This window comes from Nicotiana tabacum, chromosome 6 (genome assembly GCF_000715075.1).
Source record: "Nicotiana tabacum cultivar K326 chromosome 6, ASM71507v2, whole genome shotgun sequence".
Classification (NCBI taxonomy): domain Eukaryota; kingdom Viridiplantae; phylum Streptophyta; class Magnoliopsida; order Solanales; family Solanaceae; genus Nicotiana; species Nicotiana tabacum.
Window position 1 is genome coordinate 140198537 of NC_134085.1, and position 27526 is coordinate 140226062.

General features: G+C 36.4%; 3 protein-coding genes across 5 annotated transcripts; 2 read left to right on the forward strand and 1 right to left on the reverse strand.

Moving 5' to 3' along the window:
• The first annotated feature begins 2045 nt into the window (after window positions 1-2045).
• Window positions 2046-9572, forward strand: LOC107819505 (hydroxyproline O-galactosyltransferase HPGT1). The gene is made up of 12 exons (XM_016645619.2): window positions 2046-2504; window positions 2588-2651; window positions 3595-3644; window positions 3735-3925; window positions 5990-6053; window positions 6131-6203; window positions 6584-6707; window positions 6875-6962; window positions 7080-7130; window positions 8620-8691; window positions 8774-8886; window positions 9078-9572. Exons 1-12 carry the CDS (start codon window positions 2392-2394, stop codon window positions 9098-9100), a joined length of 1026 nt encoding a protein of 341 aa, XP_016501105.1. The 5' UTR covers window positions 2046-2391; the 3' UTR covers window positions 9101-9572.
• Window positions 9573-11609: 2037 nt separating this feature from the next.
• Window positions 11610-15630, forward strand: LOC107819525 (uncharacterized). Its single transcript, XM_016645642.2, has 5 exons — window positions 11610-11982; window positions 12085-12137; window positions 12681-12842; window positions 14656-14757; window positions 15270-15630. Exons 1-5 carry the CDS (start codon window positions 11775-11777, stop codon window positions 15405-15407), a joined length of 663 nt encoding a protein of 220 aa, XP_016501128.1. The 5' UTR covers window positions 11610-11774; the 3' UTR covers window positions 15408-15630.
• A 276-nt stretch (window positions 15631-15906) lies between these two features.
• On the reverse strand, window positions 15907-26120 carry LOC107819514 (uncharacterized). Of its 3 annotated transcripts, none has more exons than XM_016645626.2 (4): window positions 25929-26120; window positions 25555-25596; window positions 20086-21717; window positions 15907-16601 (listed from the first exon to the last, which is right to left on the reverse strand). In XM_016645626.2, coding segments are annotated over exons 2-4 (2037 nt in total). In that variant the 5' UTR covers window positions 25556-25596; window positions 25929-26120; the 3' UTR covers window positions 15907-16197. The 3 variants fall into 3 exon arrangements, with proteins under 3 accessions (XP_016501112.1, XP_016501120.1, XP_075111592.1); XM_016645634.2 differs by lacking the exon at window positions 25929-26120 and adding an exon at window positions 25677-25855; XM_075255491.1 differs by lacking the exon at window positions 25929-26120 and having other exon boundaries at window positions 25555-25657.
• Window positions 26121-27526: the final 1406 nt, after the last annotated feature.

Sequence of the window (27526 nt, forward strand, 5' to 3'; positions counted from 1 at the left end):
TCTGGAGATAAGGTGTTTGAGGCAAAAGGGAATTTGGTCTCATGAAAGTGAACATCCATAGATACAACAACTCTCTTTGTGTCTAATTCTAGCACTTTATATCACTTTTGACCCATGGGATATCCCAAGAAAATACATGCCTTAGCCCTAGGCTCAAATTTGTTCCTTCCACCAGATAGGGTAGATGCAAAACAAAGACATCCAAAACTCCTAAGCATTTCATAAGAAGGTGATTGGTTAAACAATATAGAAAAAGGTGCATGCCATGAAGTACCTTAGAGGGCAGCCTGTTGATCAAATAGGTGGTTGTCAACAAGCATTCTCCCCAGTATGATATATGCACCTTGGATTGAAACAGCAAAGCCCTTGCCATTTCTAGAAGGTGCATGTGCTTCCTTTCAACAATCCCATTCTGTTGAGGTATGGCTACACAAGATGTTTGATGCAAAATCCCTTGGGAACCAAGGAAGGCAGCCTGTTGAGAGCCTTTACCTAGTTCAAATGCATTGTCTGTCCTTAGTTTCTGGACCTTCACCCCAAATTGCCTTTCAACCATAGTGAGAAAATCCTTCAAAACTGAAAAGGAATTAGACTTTGTGCTTAATAAAAAGGTCCAACTTCCTCTGCTAAAGTCATCCACAATAGTTAAGAAGTACTTAAAACCATTATAAGTGGATTCCTTATAGGGTCCTCATGTATCAACATGAATTTTCAAATGCTCTTTTGGAAGTAATTTGACTCAAAGGAAAAGGAATCCTAGTTTGCCTAGCTTGAGGACAAATATCATAGAAATATTCAAAATTAGGAAAACTTGAAATAAAACTAAGATGCTTCAGTGATGAAAAAGGCAAATGCCCCAATTTAATGTGCCAAAGGTTTACATCAGAAGCTGCATTGGCAGAAAAAGGAAAACCAACTGAAACTTGACTAAGAACACTTTGATTTGAAGATAAAAAAAAATTCTCCTTTGAGCTAAACCTATCAATATTAAGCTGCAACAGATATAATCCTTCCTTTTCTTCACCAAAAACTTGAGCCCTCTTCATTAAAGGGGCATGCAAGAGACATAGATTGTGAGTAAATAAGACTATGTAGTGAAATTGAACACAAAACCTATTGACTGATAATAAGTTATATTTGAAACTGGGAACATGAAGAATATTTTCTAAAATGAATTCAGCAGAGATAGGAATTTTCCCAATATGTGTGACCGTCACCTTAAAAGAATTGGGCAGATTTATATGTAAGGGAACTGGAAGAGGTTTTAAAGAAATGAAAGCATTTGAATCAAAGCGCATATGTTCTGATGCTCCTGAATCAATTATCTAAGTGTTAGTGTTGAAAACTGAAAAATAACTTCCAGTGTATTTCATAATAGTACCAGCTACTGCATTTGTGTTGATTTCTGAATTGAAACTCCCTGCATCTGGAACTTTCACTTGCTTTATTATCTGGATCAATTGTGAAAATTGATCCTTGGAAAGGTGCTGACTTCAGAATAGTTGCTTGCATCCTCTCCCTGTTCCCCTGTTATAGCTCCATTGCTTCTGAATTAAACTTGGGAACCTCTAGGATTGGTGAATTCAAAATCTTTAGGAAAACCAATGATTCTATAGCAATCGCCCACGATTTGACCCAAAAAGAGGTCTTAAGCTATATTTGGGATTTGAAATTTTGGTTTTTAAAATTTCCCAAAAGCTAAATTTATCCTATAAACAAACACATATTTGAATTTTTTTTCTTGAAAAAAATTTCCAAAAGTTATGGCCAAACGCCTACTTAATTTTATAGCCCCATTTTGTGTACATGTCGGAGATTGAGAAGAATTGAGGTTCTCGATTTACACATTCAAGTATTTACTTTTCTCATTTTTTGTTTTTTCAAAAAGAAATGGTATGAGTACTTTTTTTTGCTCAATGCAACATTTTTCCAATATTAGAAAAAAAATTGCTTAATTTACTTGGAACCGGGACTTAATTTATATTTGTTGTGAAAAAAGGTCATTTTTTTGGTCTAAAGAGTGAAATGAGGCAATATTCTCAAAATACTTCAGTCACATTTCTTTCAATTCTAGTGATCTTGAGAAAATTCAAGAAAGCAGGTGAGCTAGTATAATGGAGCTTTCCACCCAGAAAAACTTAAAAAAAAAAAAAGTATAAAATGAAATGTAGTCCTAATGGGACCCGCCTACCCAATTCGGACATAACCGCCCCATTGGCTCTGAAATCCACATAGACCCGAACTGAAAACTTTCCTTAGGCGCCACGTGAAACCGCAGCGACAACATCACTCACTGAGTCAATGTAAATGAACCAGTTGGACTCCATTACTGTTCGGTTGGATCGTCCAGATTTATAAACTCTTTTGCCGGATTTGAGATTTGAGAAGAAAATGCAGAGCCGGGGATCCAATGCCCGGTTCTCAGGAATGGGGACGCGATCCCCGATTTCATCTCTCATGCTTGCCATGTTCGCTACCATGGCTTCCTTCTATGTCGCCGGCCGGTGAGTTTTCTGACTTCACCGGAAATTTTCTCGCTAAAATGTTTTTTGAGTGCACTGATTTAGCATTGTTGTTAATGCTACAGCTTATGGCAAGATGCACAAAACAGGGTTTACTTAACAAAAGAGCTCGATAGAATAACCGGTCAGGTATATTTAATCTTTACTTCATTTTTTATATTTCTTATTTTTTTTTTAATTGGACATGGAGTGCTTTTATTTTTTGGATTTCGTGTTATGTTGGACTGATGTGAGTTGTGTCGATTGTACTTTGTCAATGTAATGGCTCTTTAATTTGGATCCACTTGGCGGATCCAGGATCTTAATTACTAAACACGCCTATTACTTTGTAGCATTGAGTGCATACTTAGTTTGATATCTATTTTTGAAGGGAAAAAAATTTCATATGGTTCAAATTGAGTATAAGTAGTTGTGATTGCACCAACTGCCCAATTGTCTCATCCGGCCTCGAGCTTGTGACATAAGAAGAATTTGTCTGGAATAAGTGTCATTTGGTAGATCACTTGGAAGCTTGTAGTGAAAAATCATTATTGTCCAATGTGATGGTGTTCAACATGTAAAGTTCAAAGAAAACACCTCCTTGCTTTCATTAAGTTTGGAATTTTAGGCAGTAATATATATAGCAACTGATGTGCAGACTTAAGGTCTGGACGATGAAGACAGTAAATGTTTTACTAGTAGCAGCTTACATCCATTCTTGAACAGACCCTCGATTTTGATGTAAACTTTGAGCTGTAATCTCAATTTGGTCGCACAAGAATAGTTTGTGTGGCACATATGTCATTTAGCAGATTGCTGGGAGGCTTGTGAAGAAAAAATCATTGTTGTCCTACTGCCTACATGATTAGTGTTCAACATATGTAAAATTCCAAGAAAGAGCATTTGTGGTGTGATTAGGTTGGGCATTTTAGGCAGTAATATCTAGCGATAGATATGCAGTGCTATTCTCTGGGCTGGAATGAATTCAGTAAATACTCTTCTACTAGCATTGGTTGATGTCCATTCTTGAGCAAATGCTCAATTTTGATTTTTGTGCTTTATGTGGAAATTAATATTTCTGCTTAATTTCCAGGGACACTCTGCAATATCTGTGGATGACACATTAAAGATCATAGAATGCAGGTTCCAAATTCTTCTCCTCTGAGTTGGTGTTAATAGATGTTGCATTTGACAAATTGTGTACTAGTTTAATTAAGAATGTTTGGTTATTAGGGAGCAAAGGAAGAAACTATCTGCCCTAGAGATGGAACTGGCAGCTGCTAGACAGGAAGGATTTATCTCCAAACAATCATCAGATATGAAGAGAACTAATGAAAAGGGTCCAGTAATAGTAATAGGAATTTTCACAAGATTTGGGCGCAAGAACGAGAGAGATGCTATAAGGAAGGCATGGATGTCAACTGGTAGAGTATCAGTTTTTATTACGTATCTTGCTAATTTATTGCTCAATCTTCACATAAATCACGATGTTCTGGATTCTCATACTGTTTTTTTTCTGCCCCTCCACCAGAAATGAAATGCCACAATTTGTCTAGGCATGATTAGTTAGTAAGATAAATGAAAATGAACATTTGTTTATCTTTACAGAGGAGAGAAGTGGGTGGAGAGAGCTTGTTGGAGTCTCTAGTAGCTTTCCAAAATTCAAGAATATAATTGAACAACATTGTATTTAGAAGTGGATAACTACGCCCCTGTAAATATAATTTTGATTCTATCATATAACAAGGTAAAACTTCTTTTTTAGTAACATGGAAACCGTTCAAATAAGCTAATATGAAGTACGGTGAAACTTGCAAGAATCTATTGGTAAGAATGGTCTAAGAGAAACTTCTCTTGAATATCTCTCAATCTTAATTCAAAAGGTAGATCACAAAGCTCTTTCAATTACTTTAAAGAAGTACCAAAATAAATTAAGGCATGCGTTGCAACAATATTCAATATTATGCTCCTCCTCCGATTAAACACGATAATGAATAAAATCACAACTAGAATTAAAGCTCTTCCAATAAATTCAAGCAGTCAAACAATAATCAAATCCATAGATAACAATCAAGTCACAAAATCATGTCAAACCCTATGGGAAACTACTCCATAATTATGGAGGGAGTCATCACAAATATAATTAAAGAATAAGAAAACATCAATCTAACGTTACAATCCAAACTCCCGTATTGAATTGATGGAAAGATGATGAAATCTTGTGTCTTTAAGCCTCCAATCCTCTCCAAAAGCTCCCAAGATCAAAAGTCCCTTCAAAAACGTGTTTCTAATGTATTTATACCAAGTCAGAATGCGCCTGGACCAAACTACCCTCTTTGAGCTGAAGTGGGAAACCTGGAAACTTTTTACACTTCCGGCATCGCACAGTGTTACGCAGGATGCGTCGCGTTAGTGTATTTTGCTCGATTATAAACTCTCTAAACTTAGCTTGTCTGACAAACTTTTGTACTAATGCGTTGCTCCCTGCCACGCGCTCTGCATCGCATTAGTGTATTTTTCTGTCAGACCCAAAAACTCCAAGTCTCTGAACTTCTCATCTGACGAACTTTTGTGCTAATGCGATGCTCAATGCCACGCCTTATGCGACGCACTAGTACATTTTGCTCTAGTCCTTGCGCTTTCTTCCAACTTTCGTATGCAACGCCAGTCCACGAGCCCCGGATGCGATCCCGGTTTAATTCCTTGGGCTTTTACTCAGACTTCAAAACTCCAAATTATTCGATTTAGCTTCACTTTACCTTTTTAACTCGGAATCATTTCCTGCAAGGCATAAAACACGTAATAAGTGCAAATCACCATCATTTAAGCTCAAACACAAGTAAAGTACAATAATTAGAGTGCTAAATACGGCTAAAATACGGAATTCTAGCCTACCATCAACGACTTAGAAAGAAAAGGTGAGATACTGAATTCATGACGGAGAAACAATTTGTTCCGGATTAGAAAACTTATAATTCCAACAATTTTAGTTTGACTTGAAAGTTATTTATTGGAAATTTCATGTGAGATTCTTGATGTCATGGTCCTAGAGGTTTAGAATCTGCATATCTGCTCGAAGTATTTCTTATCACATTATTTTAATGCATCCCGGTGCAACTATGGAAAAAATGAAGGAAGAGAAGGGCATTGTTTCACGTTTTGTCATTGCAATTTTTGGGGAAAAAAAAATAGTATTTGGAGTTGAGTTGAAAAATGATATTTGAAATTTGAAATTATGTTTGGACGTGCATTTCACGTGAAAAAATATTGCAGTTTTATGAGTGGGATTTTTTTTTATTTTAAAAACTCATTTTCGAAAATTTTCCAAAAACTTGCAAAATTTCATAGACAAGTATATTTTTGAAAAAATATTTGGAAAAAAAGAAATTTTTTTATGGACAAACAGGTCCTTGATGTCATGGTCCTAGAGGTTTAGAATTTGCATATCTGCTCGAAGTATTTCTTATCACATTATGTTATACATTCAGGTGCAGCTTTGAAAAAAATGGAGGAAGAAAAGGGCATTGTTGCACGTTTTGTCATTGGCAGAAGGTATTTCCTTTATGGTTATTACCTCTTTTGTTGTGAGTATGTACAAATTTGTTCACCCGTTTGCACTCAATTTGCAGTGCTAATCGTGGAGACAGCTTGGACAGGAGCATTGACAGTGAAAACAGTCAAACTAATGATTTTTTTATTCTTGTGAGTTGTAAAAGTGGTATATTCTATTTTTATTCAGTAAGTTCATTTTCCTCGTGCTTGGTAATGGAGGCAGTTGTTGGTTCCCAGCCAGCGAGTGAAATATGTGTTTTCTCATTGTATACTTGGCAGTTGGCAGTATCAAAGATGTTTTCTTGAGATGAATTCATCTTTCGTTGATTTAATTGTTCGTATCAGTTACAAACAGTTCAATGACCAGCATGGATAACCTGAGCAGCAACTTTATTTCCTATAAATCCCAAATACTTTTTCGACGAGTCTGAACCGAAAGATATTGCGGTTAAGCCCCAAATAGTCTTCCCAGCTTGAGAAATTCAGCCAGGCATAGTGGTGTTTAGCTGACAATAGCATTTTTTGGACAGGAAAATCATGTTGAAGCTCCCGAGGAACTCCCAATGAAAACAAAGCTGTTTTTTGCACATGCATCAGACAGTTGGAATGCTGACTTCTATGCCAAAGTCAATGACAATGTCTTTGTAAACCTTGGTATGAACAATGATCAGCAAGCACTATAAGCTAACTACTAAGACCACCTCAAGAACTTGCTAGAATTTCTTTTTCATTAAAAAAAAGGCTATTCTTATGCAACTACTTGTTCTTGACGTCTGTCAACAAGTTAACATAAGCTTCAATAAAGTGTGAATATGGTGCAGATTCCTTGGGAAATACACTTGCGTCATATTTGAGTGTCCCTCGTGTATATATTGGGTGCATGAAATCAGGCGAAGTTTTCTCTGAGAAGTAAGTGTCGTTGAATAACTCGGCTTATTGATAATATTCTTCTGAACTGAAACTGTTGCATAAAAGTGCTTGAGATCATCTTTTATGAATATGATCAGTCTTACTTGATTTTGACAGGGGCCAGAAATGGTATGAACCAGATTGGTGGAAATTTGGAGATGGGAAAACGTAAGTTTCTCCTGCCCTTAAGGAAGTGCATTCACTCGTCTCTGTGTTACGCTAGTTCTAATTTGTTTGCTGTACTCCTCATATGAGAGGACTATCAGTAAGAGGGTTGGTATCCTTTTTGTTTATTAGTAGAACTGCTCCTGCTCTGCTGCATGTTTCCCTTGAAGCTAGACTGCAGAGATTGACTTTTCCAGTTACCTGATTTGCTTGCGAGGCCAAAATTTTCAAATCAACATAATTCAGATTTTTGTCATTTCACAGTTTGCACAGTCCCTGCACCCGGGGGCGGATCTATTCAGTAGGTATGGGGTGGTACGCCACCCGCAAATTTTGGTCAAAACTTTGTATATATTATGTGTATATGTATAAGAAAATGGATAAATTCAGTTTTTGGCACCCGGGTGACCAAAAGGCCGTAAGGTGCCAGCGGTGATTTATCTGATGTTTCACCTAAGAGACGGGGGTTCGAGTCCATTCTGGTACATCTTTTATAAAAGTTTTTTAAGTTGCTGCATTTTATTATGCCTCCTAGAGAGAGAGTGTGCTCAGTTTGAACTTTGAAGTTCCAAATATTGTTAAAAGATTGAGTTGTGCAATTGTCAGTTTACTTCCTTGGAAAGGGCACGAGGTTAAATTTATTATCCGTTTACCAGCTTTTAGAAAAATCGAAATCCCGTTAGATTCATTGTTTTGAACTCTAAGCCCCCTAACTAATGACCTAAGCAATGTATAATCTTTGATTAATAATTATTTTGTTATTTATTTCTAGCACGTTAGGGTAGTTATTTCAATATGTATATTACCTTTTTAATATCACTATTTAGTCTCTCTTTTTTTGGGATGCAGCTTGTTCTTTAATGGGTTGGATAGAGCTTTCGTTTTTATTAAGTGTTCCTAATTCTTGTGAAATGAGATGGAAAAAATTTTGACACCAAAAATTCGTATTGAATGTCATTCTTTTCCATCTTAAGACGGTGTCAATACGGAATAACTCGAACTAAAATACCAAAATACATCAAACCGGCAGAATGATATCCTATTAGGCTTGTGTTAATTACAATATTTCTACGTTTAAATCAGTGTGGCACCCGGTATCACCAAATCCTGGATCCGCCTCTGGCTGCACCTACTCTTAACAGATTAATTAGTGGTTGTGCATTTTCTCGGAGAGATATGAAGCCTCCATGCACACTTCCCTCCCAAACCCCAAAAGAAACCGTGTGTGTGTGTATATATATGTCTGTAGTTAAACATACACATGCATAAAATCTAGCTTCAGGAGCTTAATCATGGTATTTCCTGGAGCTGAAGCCAACTTTCAAGTACCATAATTGCTTTTGCGCAAATCTGAAGTTCTTTTTTCCCCCCTCTTTACCAGTGTACTTTTATCTGTTTCAAATTTTCCTAGTATTTGTAAGTTGGGAAATTATTTATCTATTATGAGAAGATAACCAAAATCGCAAATTTCTTTTCTGTTTCTTCCTTTTAGGTACTTCCGTCATGCTTCCACAGAGCTGTTCGTAATATCTCAAGCGCTGGCTAGATACATTTCAATAAATAGGTGAGTTCTCATTCCATGGCATTCAGCACCATGGAGTGTGGATGACCGATTATCGAATTGTAATCCATGGTTTGAATTACAGATCCCTACTCCGTATTTATGCACATGATGATGTCAGTGTTGGGTCCTGGTTTATTGGTGCCGATGTCAAACATGTAGATGAGAGGAAGTTTTGCTGCTCGTCTTGGTCATCAGGTCTCTTTATATCTCTCTGTTTATACCAGTATATTCTTGGACAGATTGAATCATGTTCTCCTATGAAATATACTGTTTAGCTAGCTGCATAATGATGTTTGAGTTCGGAGGAGCAAGGGAAGTGGAATGAAGTTTCTTTTCATGGACCAATTTTTTGGACTCCTTGATGTAGCCTGTGATGTGTTTTGCAGGAGCCATTTGTTCGGGAGTGTGATTTAACTTAACTGAAAAGTTCGGAAGGCGTTTAAAGTGGCATACTTGTTGAGTCCCTTGCTTCGCAATTGCTAGCATAGCTTCATGACACTTGGGTTTTGTGGACTCATCTCTGTCAGGCATTCTTCAGGAGTTCATTCCTTTATCAGAAAATATATGTAGATTGCAGAGGTGCTGAAATTGTGAGGATTCTTTTCTGACATAAGTAAACCCAAAGTACATATGATGTATGTATAGGCTTCTATCCTTTAGGAAGTCAAGTATATTGTTTTACCCAACCCCTGGCTTGTGAGGGACAGACACTAATCTTACCATATTAAGCTATTGTTTATTTGCTTATTCTTTGAGAAGCGAAGGGGATATGTATACTTGAATTCATCTGTGAATTTTGGGAAAATATACTTTCTTGTCATGAGGAGTTCATGTAGATGGAATTGCGGAAAAGAAAATGACCATTTATTATTTTTTTTCCACTCTCATAGTTGCTTGTTTTTGAATCATTAGCCAGTCTACAATTATCAAGTGTGTCTACAGCTTATATTGAGTCTGGTGAATTAGGGGTGGGCATCGCTCCGCTCGGTTTGGTTCGGTTGTGAATATTATCGGTTTAGCATATCGGTTATCGATTTATAAATATGATAAATCGATAATCGAACCGATAAGATATCGTTTAATCGGTTATCGATCATTATCGGTTCGGTTATCGGTTTACCCGATAAGATATAACTCAATCTAGATATAAGCAAAAAAGAGACAATTCATTAGAGTTAAAGCAAAAAAGAGAAGAATTCATATATAATATACTACCCATTTCTACGTTCTGGCCACAACTAATGTTTGAAGCATGCTTCATTTTGACAAATTAATAACAATTTTTTTGTTTTCTACCAAAAAATTGAATTTTGAAGAAGAACTGAATTAGAGTCTGAAGAGTGAACTGTGAAACTTCAATCTTGAATGCGGTTGGAAAAATTAATCTTGAATGCAGCTGGAAAAATTGGGAGAAAAAGAGAGAATGAAGCCCTAGATGTATTTATATACTTAAGGGTAAAATCATAATTTTATTAAATCTTATTGGATTATCGGTTAACCCATTAAGAAACTAGGCAAACGAGGCCCCAACCGATAACCCAATAGTGAAAAAATACTAAACTGTTATCGAACCGTTAACCCAATAACCCGATATCAATACCCCTATAAGCTTTTTTCGGTTCGGACTATCGGTTATACCCTATATATGCCCAGCCCCGCGGAGAATCGATATCTTGTCCATGCAAGGCGAGCTAGCACTATTTGCTGTAGCTTTATGGAATTATTTTGAAGGCTATCTGTTGTCTGGTCCAACTGGTTAACTATCAAGGAGGCACTGAGACTGCATTATTAAACTATGACTTTGTTGTTGTTTTCAAATTCATTTCATGTTGGCCCTAATAAATCAAAGTCCTTCCCATTCACTTCATATTACAGTTAATTTTGCTAAGATTGACGGCACCATTAACACCAAACGTTTTTTTCTTTTTGATCATTCTCATGTGTGAATCGAAATAGAAACGCTTTTATCCCATGAAGGGGCATAGACCATTTTACTCGATGATTTTTCAAGTTCTAATATTTTTCTTTCTGGAAACTGTAAGTCATCTAAAAATCCGCATTTCAATATGCATCTGGCGTAACTATTCCTGGGAGGTCACTTTTTTTTGGCTCAATTACAATTTAATAACAAGTTAGTAATCTTACATTCTAGTAAAATCTTCAATAATTGTATTTCATAACATGTAATAATGTCACCAGACAATATTTGTCCGCATTTGATACATGCAGCAAATCAACAAAAACACATTAACATATGTCATTTATAAAAGATTTATTACTCCACTTAACAATAAGTAAATAGGTGCGTTGAATATTTTCGCGAAAATAGCACGGGTTAGCCAGTTTTCGGACTGGTAATTGAAAAATAGCCACCGTTTATAAAGTCAGCATATTATGTTGGAATATTTTTTAGATTTTGAATAGTATTTTCGTTCAGATTTATCTTTACATGACAAATGGCTAAAATTCAATTACTTTTGAAACTATGGCTATTTTTTAATTACCACTTATAAATCTGGCTATTTTTGAATTTCTCCAAATATTTTTCTCTTTGAGGAAAAAAGAATTGTCTTTGGATCACCCATCCAAATCCAATACATATTTCTGAACTCCTAATTTAAAATTCAAGACATAAGATTCGAACTTTAGAACATAATTTTGGAACTTTAGGACACGATCTCCTGAAGTTGAATCTTGAGGTTTAAATTTTAGGACGCCGTGTCCTAAAGTTTGAGTGAAATTGGCTAATCCTTTTTTTTTTTTGGTTTCCCACCCAGTGTCCGGTATCCACGTTGGAGCCCGACCATATCCGAATTCGTGGCGGATAAGGCCCATTTGGGAGTAGCGCTCCCTGCCAAGGACTTCTCCACAAGCAGGGCTCGAACTTTAAATATATTGATTGTAATCAACATGCAAAAGTGGCTAATTGTGTCATTTACACCCAAAAATCAGATTCAGCAACACAAACGTGTTAGTTACGGAAATCAAACTCCCGGGTTCTAAGAAATTCCCCTGCCATCTTTTTCAATCTTCCTCCTCTTCCAAACTCTGTTGTTGTGATTGAAATCAGTGAACGCGCAGCCATGGAATACGATTACAGGAACAGAACAGGATCTCCTTACGATACACAATTGCCGCCGATGTACGGCAGACCAGCAACCGGCGCTCCACATCCACAACCACATCCCATGTACGGTCAACAAGCACCCGGACTGTATCCTAGGGTTGGTCAACCCTCCGGCGGCGTCCGTAACCCTCCTATTCATCACACCTCTTCTCCGTCTTCCAACAGTATGTATTCCTTGATCTCTCATTTATGTAAGCTTTGTAGGTTAATCTGTTCAGAGTCAATTTCAATAAGGGAAATTTTGATCTCTCACCTGTTTTTTGCAGCTGGAATTGGCATCAGAGTTGCTATTAAACCTGAATATCGGATTACACCTCCGGTATGAATCCTATATGCTTAATATATACTATTGTAGTCTTGTACATGTACTCCCAAGTTCTGAGGTGCTTATATGCTGGACATGCTTGATGCTTCCAACTGTGATATACAACCGTGCTTCATAGAACATTTTGCACATATAGAACTTAAGTTATATACACCGACTGTTTTAAAGCTTCTTACATTATCAGTGAATTTTAACCTGAGGTTAGTTTCCATTTTTACCGATAACCTAATATTTATTGAGAGATTTACCTGTAATTACCTAATAAATGATCTTCTACCTTCAAGGTAGGAGTAAGGTCTGCGTACACACAGACCCCACTTGTGGGATTATACTGTGATTGTTGTTGTTGTACCTAATAAATGATCTGATTGCCAAAATACTTTTTACATTGTCGGTGCATAGGACTAACTCAATATAATTCTGCTCATCAGTTTGTTTCCATATCTAGATTTTGTATACTATTTTAATTTAGTATTGTATCAGATGCATAGCTTAAGTCGTTTATGCGAACAATATATTATTTTCGGTTTCTTGCAGCCTCCGCTGTCAACACAAGTGGGAGACATTCCTCGAAGCACATTCAACTTTGATTTTGACTTTGAGAAAAAGATTCTGGCCGAAGCAGAAAAGGAAAGCCAGAATTGGAGCAGGCTAGGGCTGGAAAATCTTCCATCTAGATTGCCAGAACAAACTAACACGGTACTTTGTATTTCTTGTAATCTTGTTAACTGCAGCAGTAAACTCTGGTTACATAAGTTTCTCAAAGCGGGTCCAGTCCGGTATCTGAATGAAAATGTCTAAGTATAATTAATCCCCTGAATACTGAATTTGTTGGGACATACCCACCTAGGACAACACTAGGTTGGCCATTGAATAGAGTGAAGTGCTTAAGAGGATTCATATAGCCCACCCAACTAGTTCAGAATGGAGGTGTAGTTGATTGTTAGCTGAAATGCCCCTCCATTTCAATTTATATGACAGTGCTTGACTGATCATGGATATTCATTTTGACCTATGTATATTATTAGTGGTAGTGGAAGAAATAAATAAAGAAACAATTGAAAAGGTTAGTTTGATAGAGAAAGCATCACATCAAAGCTTAAAATTTGTATAGTTTACTGGATTTGCATTCTTGAAGTTGTGAAAGTTGGCTAGACATGGATTGATGACAAACATTTTGGAGCACCCCAAAATGAAAAGAGTGTCATATAAATTGAAAACAGAGAGAGTACTTCTTTGGTGTACACCCATATGCATTTCTATATTTAACTGCTAGGGCGGCAGCTGGGTATGAAGACTAAAATCTTAATAGGGAGATTTCTATTGCTATCTATTTTTTTAGTTTGGTCTTAACCTATAGAGATTAAAAAGCTCATCAACAAGCGATAGAAATATCAAAGAGTTAGACACCTGTACTCTGGCATATGGTGGAGGTAGTCAAGTATATAAAATAGTTTGAGCCTTGAGATGGTTTAGTCTCTTTTTTTCATCACTTGATCTTACAAAATGTGATTTTGGCATTCCAGGAAAGTCCAAATTTGAAAAAGGAGCTGAATTTTTAAGGTGTAACTCTTTTATTTTCTAAAGAGTAGGAAATTACTTCCAATAACATGTCTTTACATATTCCTAGTCTACATTGAAACTGAAGATTATGAGATGCGGCTGCCAGTCATTCAGTTCATAGTTGGTGACAAAACTGGCGTGATTTTAATATCTGTTCAGGCTCTTTCTCTGGGTTGAACTCCTGGATAATTGAGGAGATGCTAATAAGCAATCCTACTGCTCTGCCCTGTTTACCACAATTAAGCTCGGGGATAATGGTGCAAGTGTTAGTTCTTGTACTTCCTTTTCCTTGGCTCAGGTAGACTACTTTTAAGTTTTCAAGGTGGTTAAATACTTCTGTGAGAAGTGAAGGCAAGGGAAAGTATTATTAAGATGCATAACTTTAATTATCTTACATTGAGCCCTATTTATGTACATACTTTACACAATACATAATACCTACTAACCAATGTGGAACACTGAAGGTACATACACTAACTACCTAACACCTTCCTACGTTGAGGATTTTTCTTTAAACATATTCTATTATGCATAGCTTACTCGAACCTAAGGAAGAATAAGTTTGTCCTTTTCCTTTCTAAGAATTAGCGTAACAAGTAATTCCTCAAGTTGGATCCCTCATTTTGAATTTTGTGGATCCAAATATGGTTTATATACTGCAAAGGAGGAAAAAATCATGTCTCAAAACATGTCATTTATTTTTTGACATTTTTAGGATGTCAAATATTAAGTCTGTGAACAAAGGTAGTTAGCATCGTTTCATATATACACACACAGAGATAACAAATCAAGTATTGATTGCCAAGAGCGCATCATGTGCTTTGTTTGGGAATGTGTAATACATTTAAATATTTTGCAGTTTACTCAATGTGATTTCTGATTTGGTTCTCATCAACAGACACTTAATTTTTGTTGATATTTGAATGAGTCTTTTCTTACTTGAATATAGGGATCCACTGGAGATTCTGTTATAAACAAATACACAGCATTTGGTTTCAACAGAGAGGCTGTGGCCATAGCGGTTGCAAATTATGGAGATAACCCGATCAAGGTCACATATCTTTTACATGCTTCTCTTACATTTCTCTGTCTGCATGTGGCACTAGGAGCAAGGTCAAATTAGCTTATCTACAGATCTTACTTTAAATTAAGTTTGTGAAGACATTTCTCTACAAAGACTTCCATTTCTTATTTTACCCTGTCCTAAGTCCAATTTCAAATTGAATTCATCGACGGTCAAGTTAACTAATTTTTGTAGTGAAATTGGAAAATGACTAGATTATTTTTTGTAAAGAGAGTTAGATATTTAGAAACTGCATGAAGGTACAACATGATGCATCTTTTTCCATCATAAAACCACTTAGACAGTAATGTTAACAAAAATTGAATTTTAGTTTTTGAAAGGCAAAACATGACATTTAATTTGTGACCGAGATTTTAGAATGTTGAAGTGAACAAGGAAGTGTTGTACAAAAATTTGCCCAATAGCATTGAGGAGCACTTGGCTATAGTAATGTGACCTTTCATTAGGTTGTTCTAACATTTTCTTCATCAACTAATCAGGTCAAGGAATTTGCAGAGAGATATACTCGCTTGAAAGAAGAGATGGGATTCTCATCAAACAGTGTTGCAGATGCCTTACTATTGAATGACAACGATACAGACAAGGCGATATCTCATTTGATTGGCAATTCATCATGATAGTTTTTATGAGCGATGCTTCTCTAAAAATAAAATAAAATTTGTAGAATGTAATGAAGGTGTCAGTACATTATAATGTCATTGTAAATGTATTTTGTGCGTGTGCAGATATATATTTTGTGATAAGGCCTATTAACTTTAGACAAGTGAGTTTGGCATTGATCTGATAGCTGCAAGGTTGCGATAAGCAAAGTCAGCTGTTGTTATTCTTTTCCCATGTCAATTTTGTGTCCTGGCATTCTAGTTAGCTATTCAATTATTGCCGCGCTTTGCCCAAAAACTATATCGTTTCAACTTCGGAGCCATTAAACTGTCATAGAACAGTTGTGCTTGCCTTCCTTTTTGCATGGATAGAGGAAAATTTGCTAACAGAATTTCTTGCAAATGTGCGGGGCGTCCACGAGGAAACTTTGTTGCAACTTATTCCAAAGGGGTGTCAAAAGTATAATATGACCTTTGTTGCAACTTATTCCAAAGGGGTGTCAAAAGTATAATTTGATTTCCCTGACTACCCAAATATTTCGATAAAGGAGGATAAACAGAACACCTTTATCACATGCTGCACAATGTATACACTAATGTATGCAACATGCATTGCCAGTTTACCAACTACCATCCCCCTCTCTTTCTGGGTAGGAATGACGTTTAGATGGCCTATCAAAACAGCTACTTGCACTACTCCTAACTACGTTTTTACATGAAGAAAGGAGAGCTAAAAGTACCACACAATTCCATGACACTACATTATGACGACTAAATCCCTGTACGTTGAGGGTGGACGACAACCTGGTCATAAACCAAATATGTGGTCACTAGCACCAAATATTGCAGCAGTAAACTGTCGCGTGTTCAAGTCATTTCCATCAAGAGAACCAAATCTATCAAGCCACTGAGTTGGACTAGGATTTTCCACCTCTTCTACCCACTCAGATGTCATATCTATGTCATCAAGTTGGAGGGGATCTTCCTCCGTGGGTTTAGAAACCAAATACCGTGCTAACTTCAGATTATAGTTTATATAAACAAGGTCCAGAAGGGTTTCCTTGTCAATCTTATTGCGCCTCTCGGAGTGGATTTGTTGAAATGTGCTCCAATGTCGTTCAAAAGTGAATGTACTGCATACCTGGCTAAGTATTCTAATGGCGACTCTCTGCAACGTAGGAGCAGCATCACCGTACTGTTCCCACCAAATACCTACAATGCATTTCCTTCGCATTAGTCCATTGAGAGTTAGTTAGGCAATGAAGAAAGCTTGTATAAAAAGCATGAAGTGTCGGCAGCAGTCATTTTTCTGACAGCATGAATCTATGAGATTGAGATGCAAGCAAGATGATAGAAAATTATAACAGCACAGTTCAAGTCAATTAAGACATTCTGGAGAAAGTCCATAGAATTGACGCATTCAGAGGAGACTCGACTCAAGGTTAGCGATCAACTAGACGTGATTTCAGCTTAGTCAGTATTTTAAGCCAGTCTACATTGAAGCCCTATGGAAGTCTTACTACGAGTTAATATCTACCGAATCATTAATGTTGTTTTACAACTTTTAGGGGCCATCACATTTCCATATACTTCAAAAGTTCTACTGACTTCATTGCTTCCGGAATGTTTAGTCTAGCAGGAAGTGCTATGTATGTATACTGAGGCAGAATTGACATTCAAGTACATCTCTTTTTTATTTCTTTTGATAAGTGAGAAATGAAAACCCAAGTACATCTCCTTTTGTTAGCTCATGGTTTTACTTAACATAGGAGGTAGCAACCACAACAAGCACAGCAATAGCTTAGTAGTTTCTAACAGTTTTAAAGCTTACATTGGATTTTGCTTAAATTAAACATGAAACGTTAAATGACCTTCACGACTGATTCTTAAAGCTGGTGTCTCTCTTTCTTATTTTCTTGTAAGGTAGTAGATCTAACTAGATTACAAAGTATTCGGACAAAAAACTAAACTCAAACTAGTTTACAGATAACTCAAAAGATCAGCTTGCAACACTGGTGCTTTATTCAGATGAAACTTAAGGCTCAAACTAGAGTCTGGAACTAATTTTAGTACTCTTAACTCTAAAGCCTAGAACTTTCAGGAAAAGAAAACTCAAAATGTAGTCTCGAACCTTCACAACATGAAAATTTCTGGAGGCACTAATTAGAAATTGAATCCCAGAGCACTTGCAAGTTCTAATGACCAGATATTACTGGGGTTCCGCCTTTTGACCTGGTGTTGCAACCATCATTTTCTCCATGCTAAAGGGAAGAAAAAGAGAGTTCATTTTATATGAGTGAAGCATTTAGAACACTATATTCTATAAACTTTCCAGGTCTATATCCAAAATGGATTCTATGAGATGTCCAGAGCTGTAACAACTATAGGGGCATCAAATTACTAAGTCATACCATGAAAGTTTGGGAGAGAGTGGTAGAAATGAGAGTGCGAAGGACGGTGTCTATTTCAGACAACCAGTTCGGGTTCATGCCGGGAAGATCTACCACAGAAGCTATCCACCTTATTAGGAGGATGGTGGAACAGTACAGAGATAAGAAGAAGGATCTCCACATGGTGTTTATTGATCTGGAGAAAGCGTACGATAAGGTTCCTAGGAAGGTCTTATGGAGCTGCTTAGAGGATAAAGGGGTCCCGAGTAACTATATTAGGATGATTAAAGACATGTATGATGGAGCTAAGACTCGGGTTAGGACAGTAGGAGGCGACTCTGAACACTTTCCAGTTATTACGGGATTGCACCAAGGGTCTGTGCTCAGCCCATTCCTATTTGCCCTAGTGATGGATGCACTGACTCATCATATTCAAGGGGAGGTTCCATGGTGCATGCTATTTGCTGATGACATTATTCTAATTGACGAGACAAGAGGCGGCGTCAACGAGAGGCTAGAGATTTGGAGACATGCTCTTGAGTCTAAAGGTTTCAAGTTGAGTAGGACGAAGACGGAATACCTCGAGTGCAAATTTGGAGTTGAGCCGACGGAAGCGGGAGTTGAAGTGAGGCTTGACTCTCAAGTCATTCCCAAGAAAGATAGTTTCAAGTACCTTGGATCGGTTATTCAGGGGATCGGGGAGATTGACGAGGATGTCACACACCGTATAGGGGTGGGGTGGATGAAGTGGAGGTTAGCGTCGGGAGTTTTGTGTGACAAGAAAGTTCCACCGTTACTAAAAGGTAAGTTTTATAGAGCAGTAGTTAGGCCTGCCATGTTGTATGGAACTGAATGTTGGCCGGTAAAGAACTCACACACCCAGAAGATGAAAGTAGCAGAGATGAGGATGTTAAGGTGGATGTGCGGGCATACAAGGATGGATAAGATTAGGAATGCAGATATTCGAGAGAAGGTGGGTGTGGCCCCCATGGAGGACAAGATGCGGGAAGTAAGACTCAGATGGTTTGGGCACATTCAGAGGAGGAGCACTGATGCACCGGTGAGGAGGTGTGAGCGACTGGCTGTAGTGGGCACGCGGAGAGGTAGAGGGAGACCTAAGAAGTATTGGGGAGAGGTGATCAGACATGACATGACGCGACTTAGGATTACGGAGGACATGGCCCTTGATAGGGAATTATGGAGGTCGAGCATTAAGGTTGTAGGTTAGGGGAGAGGGTGAATATTTCTACAGCACAACTGAGAGAGACTATCTAGTTAGGAGTTAGACTAGGAATGTCAGTGGTCGTCTATTGATGCAGGGCTTTACCTTCTAGTTGTACTATACCAGCCATCTAATTCGTATTTCGTATTTCGTATCCTGTATTTCATATTTCGTATCTCCTATATATTGTTGTTATTTTATTACGCATTTTTATGGTACTAATATATTATCTCCTATTGCTTTTTTTTGAGCCTTTTGAGCCGAGGGTCTCCTGGAAACAGCCTCTCTACCCTTCGGGGTAGGGGTAAGGTCTGCGTACATATTACCCTCCCCAGACCCCACTTGTGGGATTATACTGGGTCGTTGTTGTTGTTGTTGTTGTTGTTGTTGCAGTTGCAAGAAGCTTACAAGAAAAGCTTTCCTTGGAAATATCATTTTTTTTCTTGAAAATATCATATAGGCAACCAATGAAACTTCCAGGTGTAATTAAAATGAAGGAAATACAAGTGAAACTTATGAAAAAGAAAACCTATTCTGCAGCCAAGAGAAATAGGAGTTATGATCTCCTTCTGAGTTCTGACAAGGTTCTCTCTACTTGTGAGTGCCTGAGTCGATACCACATGAAAGATGCGAAAGAATTATCGCACATTTTTCATTTCTCTTCATGTACTTTTTCTACAGTTGGTCAGAATAATGGAACAAAAATTTGAGTTTTTCACCTTTCCAAGAGGAATTTAAAAGGCATTTATACCTCTTGGAAATAAAGATCTCTATGCCAGTAAAAAGTAACAGAAGCAAATAGGCTATACCCATTCCACCTAAGTCCACACCTATAAAGGGAGAGAGATCTCCAGGGAACACAAAAGGAACCCATTGGTCTAATAGGAATTAGTTTTCTGTCAATGCATGATATCACTACGTGACCAATGACGTCGTCAATTTAGAAGAAGGTGCTAGTCAGCTTTCCTACTATCTCACGGAGAAGAAAGAAGAATGAGCGGACAAGACTTTTCTTAGGATCGCTTCAATTTAAGTTATGTACTGGGGATGCACAAAAAGTTTGAAAGTAAAGATGCAGTCATACCTGGAGGAACAGTATCAATTGCCTCCTTTGCCAGATTACAACCAAACATTCCTGATGCCCTTGTAAATGAAAGGATTTGAGTCGTGATATCTCGCCTCAATTCGGGAGTTGGTAATAGCTTCTCCAGCACTCTGAAAAAATCTTCCTTTATTGACCCAAGAAACTTGACTTCTGTGTTGTATTGGATGCTAGGATTCAAAAAGGCAGCTGCTGAATGCAGAGGAGAGTGGAGGTTATTCTGCCATTTCTTATCTACTATATCCAAAAATGTCGTGCACTTTATTTCATCCATAATATAGTATGTCCGTATTGACTCCTTAGCTCTGGTCAGTAGTTCATATATAGAGCCCACAGCTGGCTTTCCTCCAGATACTTCCCTCATCACTTTGAGGAAGGGCTCAGAAACAGCAACACACTCTTCAGCTGTCCTCCAAAAATCATTGTCATCTAGAATTCCAATACAACTAATGCTTTGTGGTTTATTTGTATGAGCAGAATTGGCAGCAAACTCTGGACCGTTAAACATAAGTTTCAATCTTGACCTATGCTTCAGTAGACATTGTAAGGAGAGAAAGTGTGAAACGGACTTTGTGATACCAGTCTTGATGATCTCTTGTCCTCCAGTGAACTTTTTCATAAGATCAAGCAATGAGGAATTATTGTATATAAACTTCGAGATTGATTGCGCCTGTAAAATGCATCTATTTACCCAATCTAATTTCGAAAACTCGTCTAAGATTGCGTTTATACACTGTGAAGCACAAGGGGACACAAAAACACTCCCGCAGTTCTGCAAAATATGGTTCACTATACCAGTGCAGTAAAGTGTATTATCCACAATTACTTGCACAATATTCTCTGGGCCAAATTCTTGAATGATTGAATCAAACAACTCAGAGAGGCATTTTAGATTCTTAAAATATGAAGATGCATCTACAGATTTGTAGAAAATAGTCCTGGAGGGTGATGAAACCAAGAAGTTGATCAAAGCTTTCATTTTGTTATCTGTCCATGTTTCTGCAATTAAAGTGTAACCTGTCATTGCCCACTCTTTCTCAACATCTTTTGACTGTAAGCTTACTTCAGCCTTGATCCTCTCCAACCATGTTGCTTTCAGAGTTTCAGGAGAAGGACCTAAAAACCCACTGCCACACTTCCCTACTGCCTCAATCATTTGATGGTAAGAGGAAGATCTAGCAACACCGAAGTCAATTTTGTTCTCAAAAAAGAACAACGCAATACTTCTCTCCGCATTTTCTTGGTTATTTCCAGGTGAAGAGATAGCCTGCCCAATTGGTGGAAAAGTTCTTGCAATTGGAGTTATTGGTTCCACAGACAAAAGGGGGTTTTCTGGAGAAATATTTACAAGAGATTTAGCCTCAATGAGCTTATGCTTTTTAGTACTAGGAGTTTCCTTTGCCTCATCCTTTGATGCTACTATTGCCCTTACCCTGTCAGTAACATCATCCCTCACCTTAGTACATGGATTCACACCTTTACTTGGAAGTCTGGATAAGTGGTGCTTTAACCTACTAATGCCACCGTTGAGAATTCTAAGACAAAATTTACATCTCACTTTATTCCCGTCTAACTTCTCAGCATATTCCCAACAGACATCTTTTTCTCGAACCACTGCCAGAAAAAAATATCTGTTAGATAATTTTATGACTCATCCTAGATGGTTTTTCTTATTCTTTTTGTTTTCTTTCCCCTCTTAAGATAAAGAAAGACTGAATACAACAACAACAATAATAACAACAACAACAACAACAACAACAACAATAATAATAACAACAACATACCCAGTGTGATTCCACAAGTGGGGATAAAGAAAGACTGTATATGGTGCACAATAATGAAACAAAATTATCATTTAGGAAATCTCTTTAACAATTTGAAATGAATGCAATGATAGAATCAAGTGTTAATCTGCTATTAAGGTAGATATATATCTTGTTAGGTAATAATGATAAGCTCAAACAAATGCTACCTACTATATGTCAATCATCTTCAACTCATGCAACAAGGATGTATCTTAATTCACTAGCAAAGCGTGATGCGTTTGCATAGGCTTCAATCGTATACCAATATACTTTTTAAAAACCTCAACTTTATAAAAAAAAAACACTCAACTATTTACAATTGCCATTCTGTTAAAAAGTGCCAGTATTTAAGTTGGAAAAGCAGCACAAGAGAATCACACGGTAGTTTTACCATTGATCAATTATGTGAAAGCGCTATTATCGAATTTCAATCCTTGTAAAAAAGACAAAAAGAAGGAAACTAAAGTGGTTCCACTCAAAATCCCCAAAATTAAAGCTAGGTTTCTATTTTGTTAAACTGATCAACTAAATTCCTTATAATAATATGGTGTAGCAGTGCAATTAAACATTTGCAATTTTTTTATAAGTGACATTTGCGTTCTTCTTTTTTTTAGCTTCTAAAGATTATCATTCTAAACAAGGGGAAGCATCAAATGGAGCTTTGATTTTGACCATATATTTAGCATTTGGTAAGTCGAGGATTGAATTGAATGGGGTCTTAGAACCACATATTATGATTTCTAGCACATTTAATATGCTAAATATGGATGGACTAACCAACCGTTCACATCAGGAATAGAGGCCGTTAAGGATGTACTTGCTTTTCCTTTTATTCGTCGAGATTGGGTTGTGTTCAATGTACCGCTTGTATAGCCTATGCTTTGCAAGCCCGTAAATAGACGACTATGGGTAGTTCAGGTGCGCTTAAAGTCAACAAACTAGATTTAATTTTGTTTCACGTACATTTGTTCAAGAAATATAGTCTCATACCACATGAGTGCATTCTTTTAAAATCATTTAGAAGTCTTTTGGGTTAATTCTCAAGGAATTATCCGGGATGTTTAAGGTAGAAATACATCATGATGATCGTTTCACTATCCTTCCTTTTGCCTTGCAATGGAGATTGCTTTATTTTTGAATTTAAGAAGTGATGCTTCGACTTAATTGACCTTGGTAAGAAAGGCCATGTTATTCCCTTCGACCGTTCGACTTTGAAATACCGGCAGTTCGTGACAGAAAAGGACGATTACAGATATTCAAGTGCTAATTTATGATCTTTGCTAAAGGATGAATTACTTTATTATTTGATAATTAAATTAAAGAATTTAATTAGTCAAATAAATTTAGTTATTAGTCCAAATAAAATATTGTTATATTCTTTGCTAGCACAGAGAATATAATTAATAATGTGAACAAATTAAAGTTTTCTATTTGGAATAGAAAATTAAATTTTATCTCTTGGTTGAAATATATATGTGTGTGATATATATATTTGGATATTATAATTAATATTTATTTATATATGGAATATATATTAAATATTAATAAGGAGACTAATTCAAAGTCCACAAATCACTACCTACGACACTAGTAATCCCATAAGAAATGGGTTCCACATTTTTTTAATGGAGACTAATTGGTGAAATCCAATTAAGAATTGGATTCAAGCATGAAGTCCACAAAAGAGACTTAGTCGGCAAACGTGTTTTCCGTTATGGAATGGGATTCCATCTTTAATAGAATTATTTTACTAAAGTTCAATTTTGAATTGGAAAGGAAAAAGAAAGCCCAACGCTTCTAATTTTTTCTTAACCTAGTGGAAAGTATTGTTGGATTAAGTGAATTCCAATTTGAAATTGGATTCACGTCAAAGTCCATAAAGGACGCAGCCACCCACCGTACCAATATGCTTGTTAATTAAATCTAATTTTGAATTGGATTAGTAACATGAAATTCCGTAAAAACGTGAAATCCAATTGGAATTGGATTGGAAAGTCCAAAAGGACGTGTCGGCTGCCACATACCCATTTGGAATGGGATTCAACTTTTTAATGGAAAAATTCTGTAAAGTCCTAATGGACTTGGAAAGGAATTAAACCACCGATTTTAATTCTTCCTAGTCCCCATTGGAAAAGTATTGCAGGCTCACGTATATATAGATATATTCGTGAACTTGAAGAACATACGAATACCTACAAGGTGTATGTGGGCCCCACAAAGTCAAGAGAAAATATTATTACGAGAAAATTGTTTCTTGTTCTTCTACCTTTGAGTTAAGATTTTTGAGAAAAACTTCAATACAATAATTTTTCGTTCAATTTGTTCGTGGGTTTCATTGATCAAAGAGTTGATAGCAAAGATCAGTCTCGGTGTGGATACGCATAGATTCTTCGTACTATCGAAGAATTTTTAAAACAAGACTTTCTTCACCAGGTACGTTTTAGATTCGATCTTTGACATGTAAATAAATTTTAAATACGAAAAGATCTGCCTAGGATTGTTATTGTTTTCCGCTGCATGTTATGAACATCTATATACGATCACACAGTGGTATCAAAGCACAATAAATAACTTGTCAATTACTATGATGATCTCAGGTCAAAAGAAACTCTTACATCACGTTCTTTAAGAGAATATCCCATTGACAGTTTATGGTAATCTAACCATTAGGAATTATCCAATGAGTCGGTTCAATGATCATATCTCTATTTGCATCATCTATCTATGTGATTTAGTTAATAAGATCAACTCAAGAACAAAATTTAGATTAAATTATAAGAAACTTTACTCTCATTATCATAATCTCCATCACGATGACAAGTCTCAAAATTTAATCAAGGACCTTATCAAATTAATCAAGCAATTAATAATAATGATAAAAGAATATCAAATGCCATATATATTTTATCTGAAATAACATTCACAAAAATATGTTTAAATCATCAAATATAAGATTGGATCTACGGCATATCTGATATATCCCTAACAACATTCCCTTTCCAAGTCAGGCAAAAAAGATCGTAAGACCTATATAACGCTTTAGTTTTTTTTTTTGTTTCCAGAGCTCCCAACCCTTTTAATTCTACTTAATATTTTTTTTTGATTTGCACCGGTGTCCGAGTCTCTAAGAGCCCCGACTAATCCCGGGGGTGCACAGGCCCTCGACAAGGAGTTTCCCGCAAGTGCACCACGGTTAATTCAGGTTTTACCCAGTCCGATGGTCCTCAGAAATTGTTTGCACCCAGTGGGTTTCGAACTTGATACCTTGAAAGGGAGCAAACCCCAAGGCTCAAGTCAATTGGCACCAGGCCAACCCCTGAGGGTTTAATTCTACTTAATATCAGGTACAACATTGTAACAAAAAGGATAATTTCCGATGGTTAAAGTGTGTGTACTACTGCATTACTTTCAAAGAAAGCCGCTTGAATTCTGTAATTAATGAACGAATCGTGGTAATTGTGCCTAAACCAACGAATTAATATTTTCTTAACTTTATTTAGGGAAGACGAGTTATCTGGAGTAGTTAACTCCAAGCTCTCTCTAAAATAACCCGATGGTAAGATCTGAATAAACTAAATTAACATTTCATAGATTTAACATAAATTGAAATAACAAAGGCATGAAAACCATAGCTCCAGTGACTTACTAGTTATGGAGGCGCTTCACAGTGGAGCGGGGCTACACAAACCTAAACAAGCAATAGCAATTCAGTTAAATTAAGAAGAACGAACACAGCATAAATCAGTAAAGTAATTGCTAAATAATCACCATTAGAGCTTCATCCGATAGTTCAATTTCCAAGTGAAAGATGAAATTATTAGTTGCAGTCACCATAGAAAATGAATTGACAAAATTGAACTCTATAATTTTAGTGTCCAGCTGAAATTTCCATGGAAATGAAATTCTTCGACAGTCTACGGTGTTGATTTGCACCATTTTTGAATAACGAAACAGAAATCGAAAAGGAGGGAATAGATATGAAGAGAAAGTAGACGAGAAATAAGAAAGAAAAAAACTCACATGGAGAAGTGAAGAGACGAATTATCAACGGAGGAGATAACGGTTTTGACGACAGTTGCAGAGAAGAGGGATCTGCTTGATTTATCGCGATATTTTGTGGTCTAATTGTCTGTAATAGTCTAGGGTTTAGTTCGTATCGATTTCTTGGACTAACAGAGTTTTCATTTTCTTTTAATTTATCTTCACCTTCTCGTTCTATTATCTCACCTATTTGTATTTTCATAAGTATTTTTTTTTTCTGGGAAAAAAAATTATGTAGTATCTCCTTTTCTTTTCTCGTATTTTCGGATCCCGTACACGCCCGTACAGTGCAATTTTCGGCCAGAGCGAACTGACGTCGTATATAACAGAGGAATTCACGGAAAAAAAATTGCAATGCTGGAAGTCAACTCATATCAGAGCCAGGTTTCGATCCTGGGACCTGTGGGTTATGGGCCCACCACGCTTCCGCTGCGCCACTCTGATTTGTTGATAATAAGTTACAATTGTTTTATATTATTCTATGAAGCTCAAAGATGGAGTACTAACTAAAACAATCTCAGTTCAGCCTACTCTTTTTCCTTTTTGTTTTCTCCTGTAAAGTAACAAAAAGTTTTCTTCTCTTTATTTTCAGACAATGAGAGGATTAGCTGCAGAAGTAGATTATGGAAAATGGCTGCAGATCTACGACTAAATCGATGAAAAATTATACTTGGGGTGTACAGTAAAATTGCACCAAACCGAAAAGTCAAACTAAATCGATTAAAAACCCTACTAGATTTGGTTTGATATTAGTAAACAAACTGAACCAAACCAACATATAAATATATAATTTTAATATATACTTCTAAGATTTTATATAGAATTTTTTTAAAAAAAATATCCAGAACTATTTGGGATTCTCTTACGGGATATAATATTTAATAAATATGAAGGGCTCCATATTTATTAATATTAAATATTGGGTTGTATGAAACTTTCTTATTAAGTGTTACTGAGATGCATCAATCTTTTTATTCTTCCATATTCATATATCAAGATCTATTAAATTCTTATATCTTTTTTCGAATTTGAAGTGGTGGTTTTATTATTTAGGTATCATATTGATTTTTATGTTTAATTATTAAATTAAGTTAACATTGAAAGTGTACATCAACAAAAAATTATTGTCAGAAGACAAATAACTTTCATGTGTTACTAAGTAAATTCTCTATAAGAATATTTAATATTTTTTAAATTTTTACAAAAATATTGTTTCAATCTTACTTTGTTAAATTTTTTATAAGCAAATATATGTTACGTAACAAAAAAACCCGAAAAAATCGAAAAATCTGCCAAAATCGAACCAATCCAAACCGATATAGTTGGTTTGGTTTGGTTGTTGTATGAGTCAAAATTCACTTAAGTCATGATATCATTAGCGAGACATTCACAGGCCGCCGTGTGTCGAAGTGGTTCAAGAAACAATGAAGGCTACGGTCGAAGAGTCAGCAAGGATTAAGGTCGAGGAGTCATCAAAGATCGAGGTCGAGGTCGAACACCCTTGAGAGAAGTTATAACGGTTAGTTTCAAGATAGGACACTAAAGAGAATATCTAATGGATATTCTCTACACTTGTA

Coding starts and splice junctions, on each gene's coding strand:
- LOC107819505 (XM_016645619.2), top strand. CDS start 2,392: ATGCAGAGCCGGGGATCCAATGCCCGGTTCTCAGGAATGGGGACGCGA. Junction 2,505..2,587: donor TCCTTCTATGTCGCCGGCCG/GTGAGTTTTCTG, acceptor TTAATGCTACAG/CTTATGGCAAGATGCACAAA. Junction 3,926..5,989: donor GAAGGCATGGATGTCAACTG/GTAGAGTATCAG, acceptor TTATACATTCAG/GTGCAGCTTTGAAAAAAATG.
- LOC107819525 (XM_016645642.2), top strand. CDS start 11,775: ATGGAATACGATTACAGGAACAGAACAGGATCTCCTTACGATACACAA. Junction 11,983..12,084: donor CTCTTCTCCGTCTTCCAACA/GTATGTATTCCT, acceptor TGTTTTTTGCAG/CTGGAATTGGCATCAGAGTT. Junction 14,758..15,269: donor ATGGAGATAACCCGATCAAG/GTCACATATCTT, acceptor TCAACTAATCAG/GTCAAGGAATTTGCAGAGAG.
- LOC107819514 (XM_016645626.2), bottom strand. Junction 16,602..20,085: donor AATTGATACTGTTCCTCCAG/GTATGACTGCAT, acceptor AATGCATTGTAG/GTATTTGGTGGGAACAGTAC.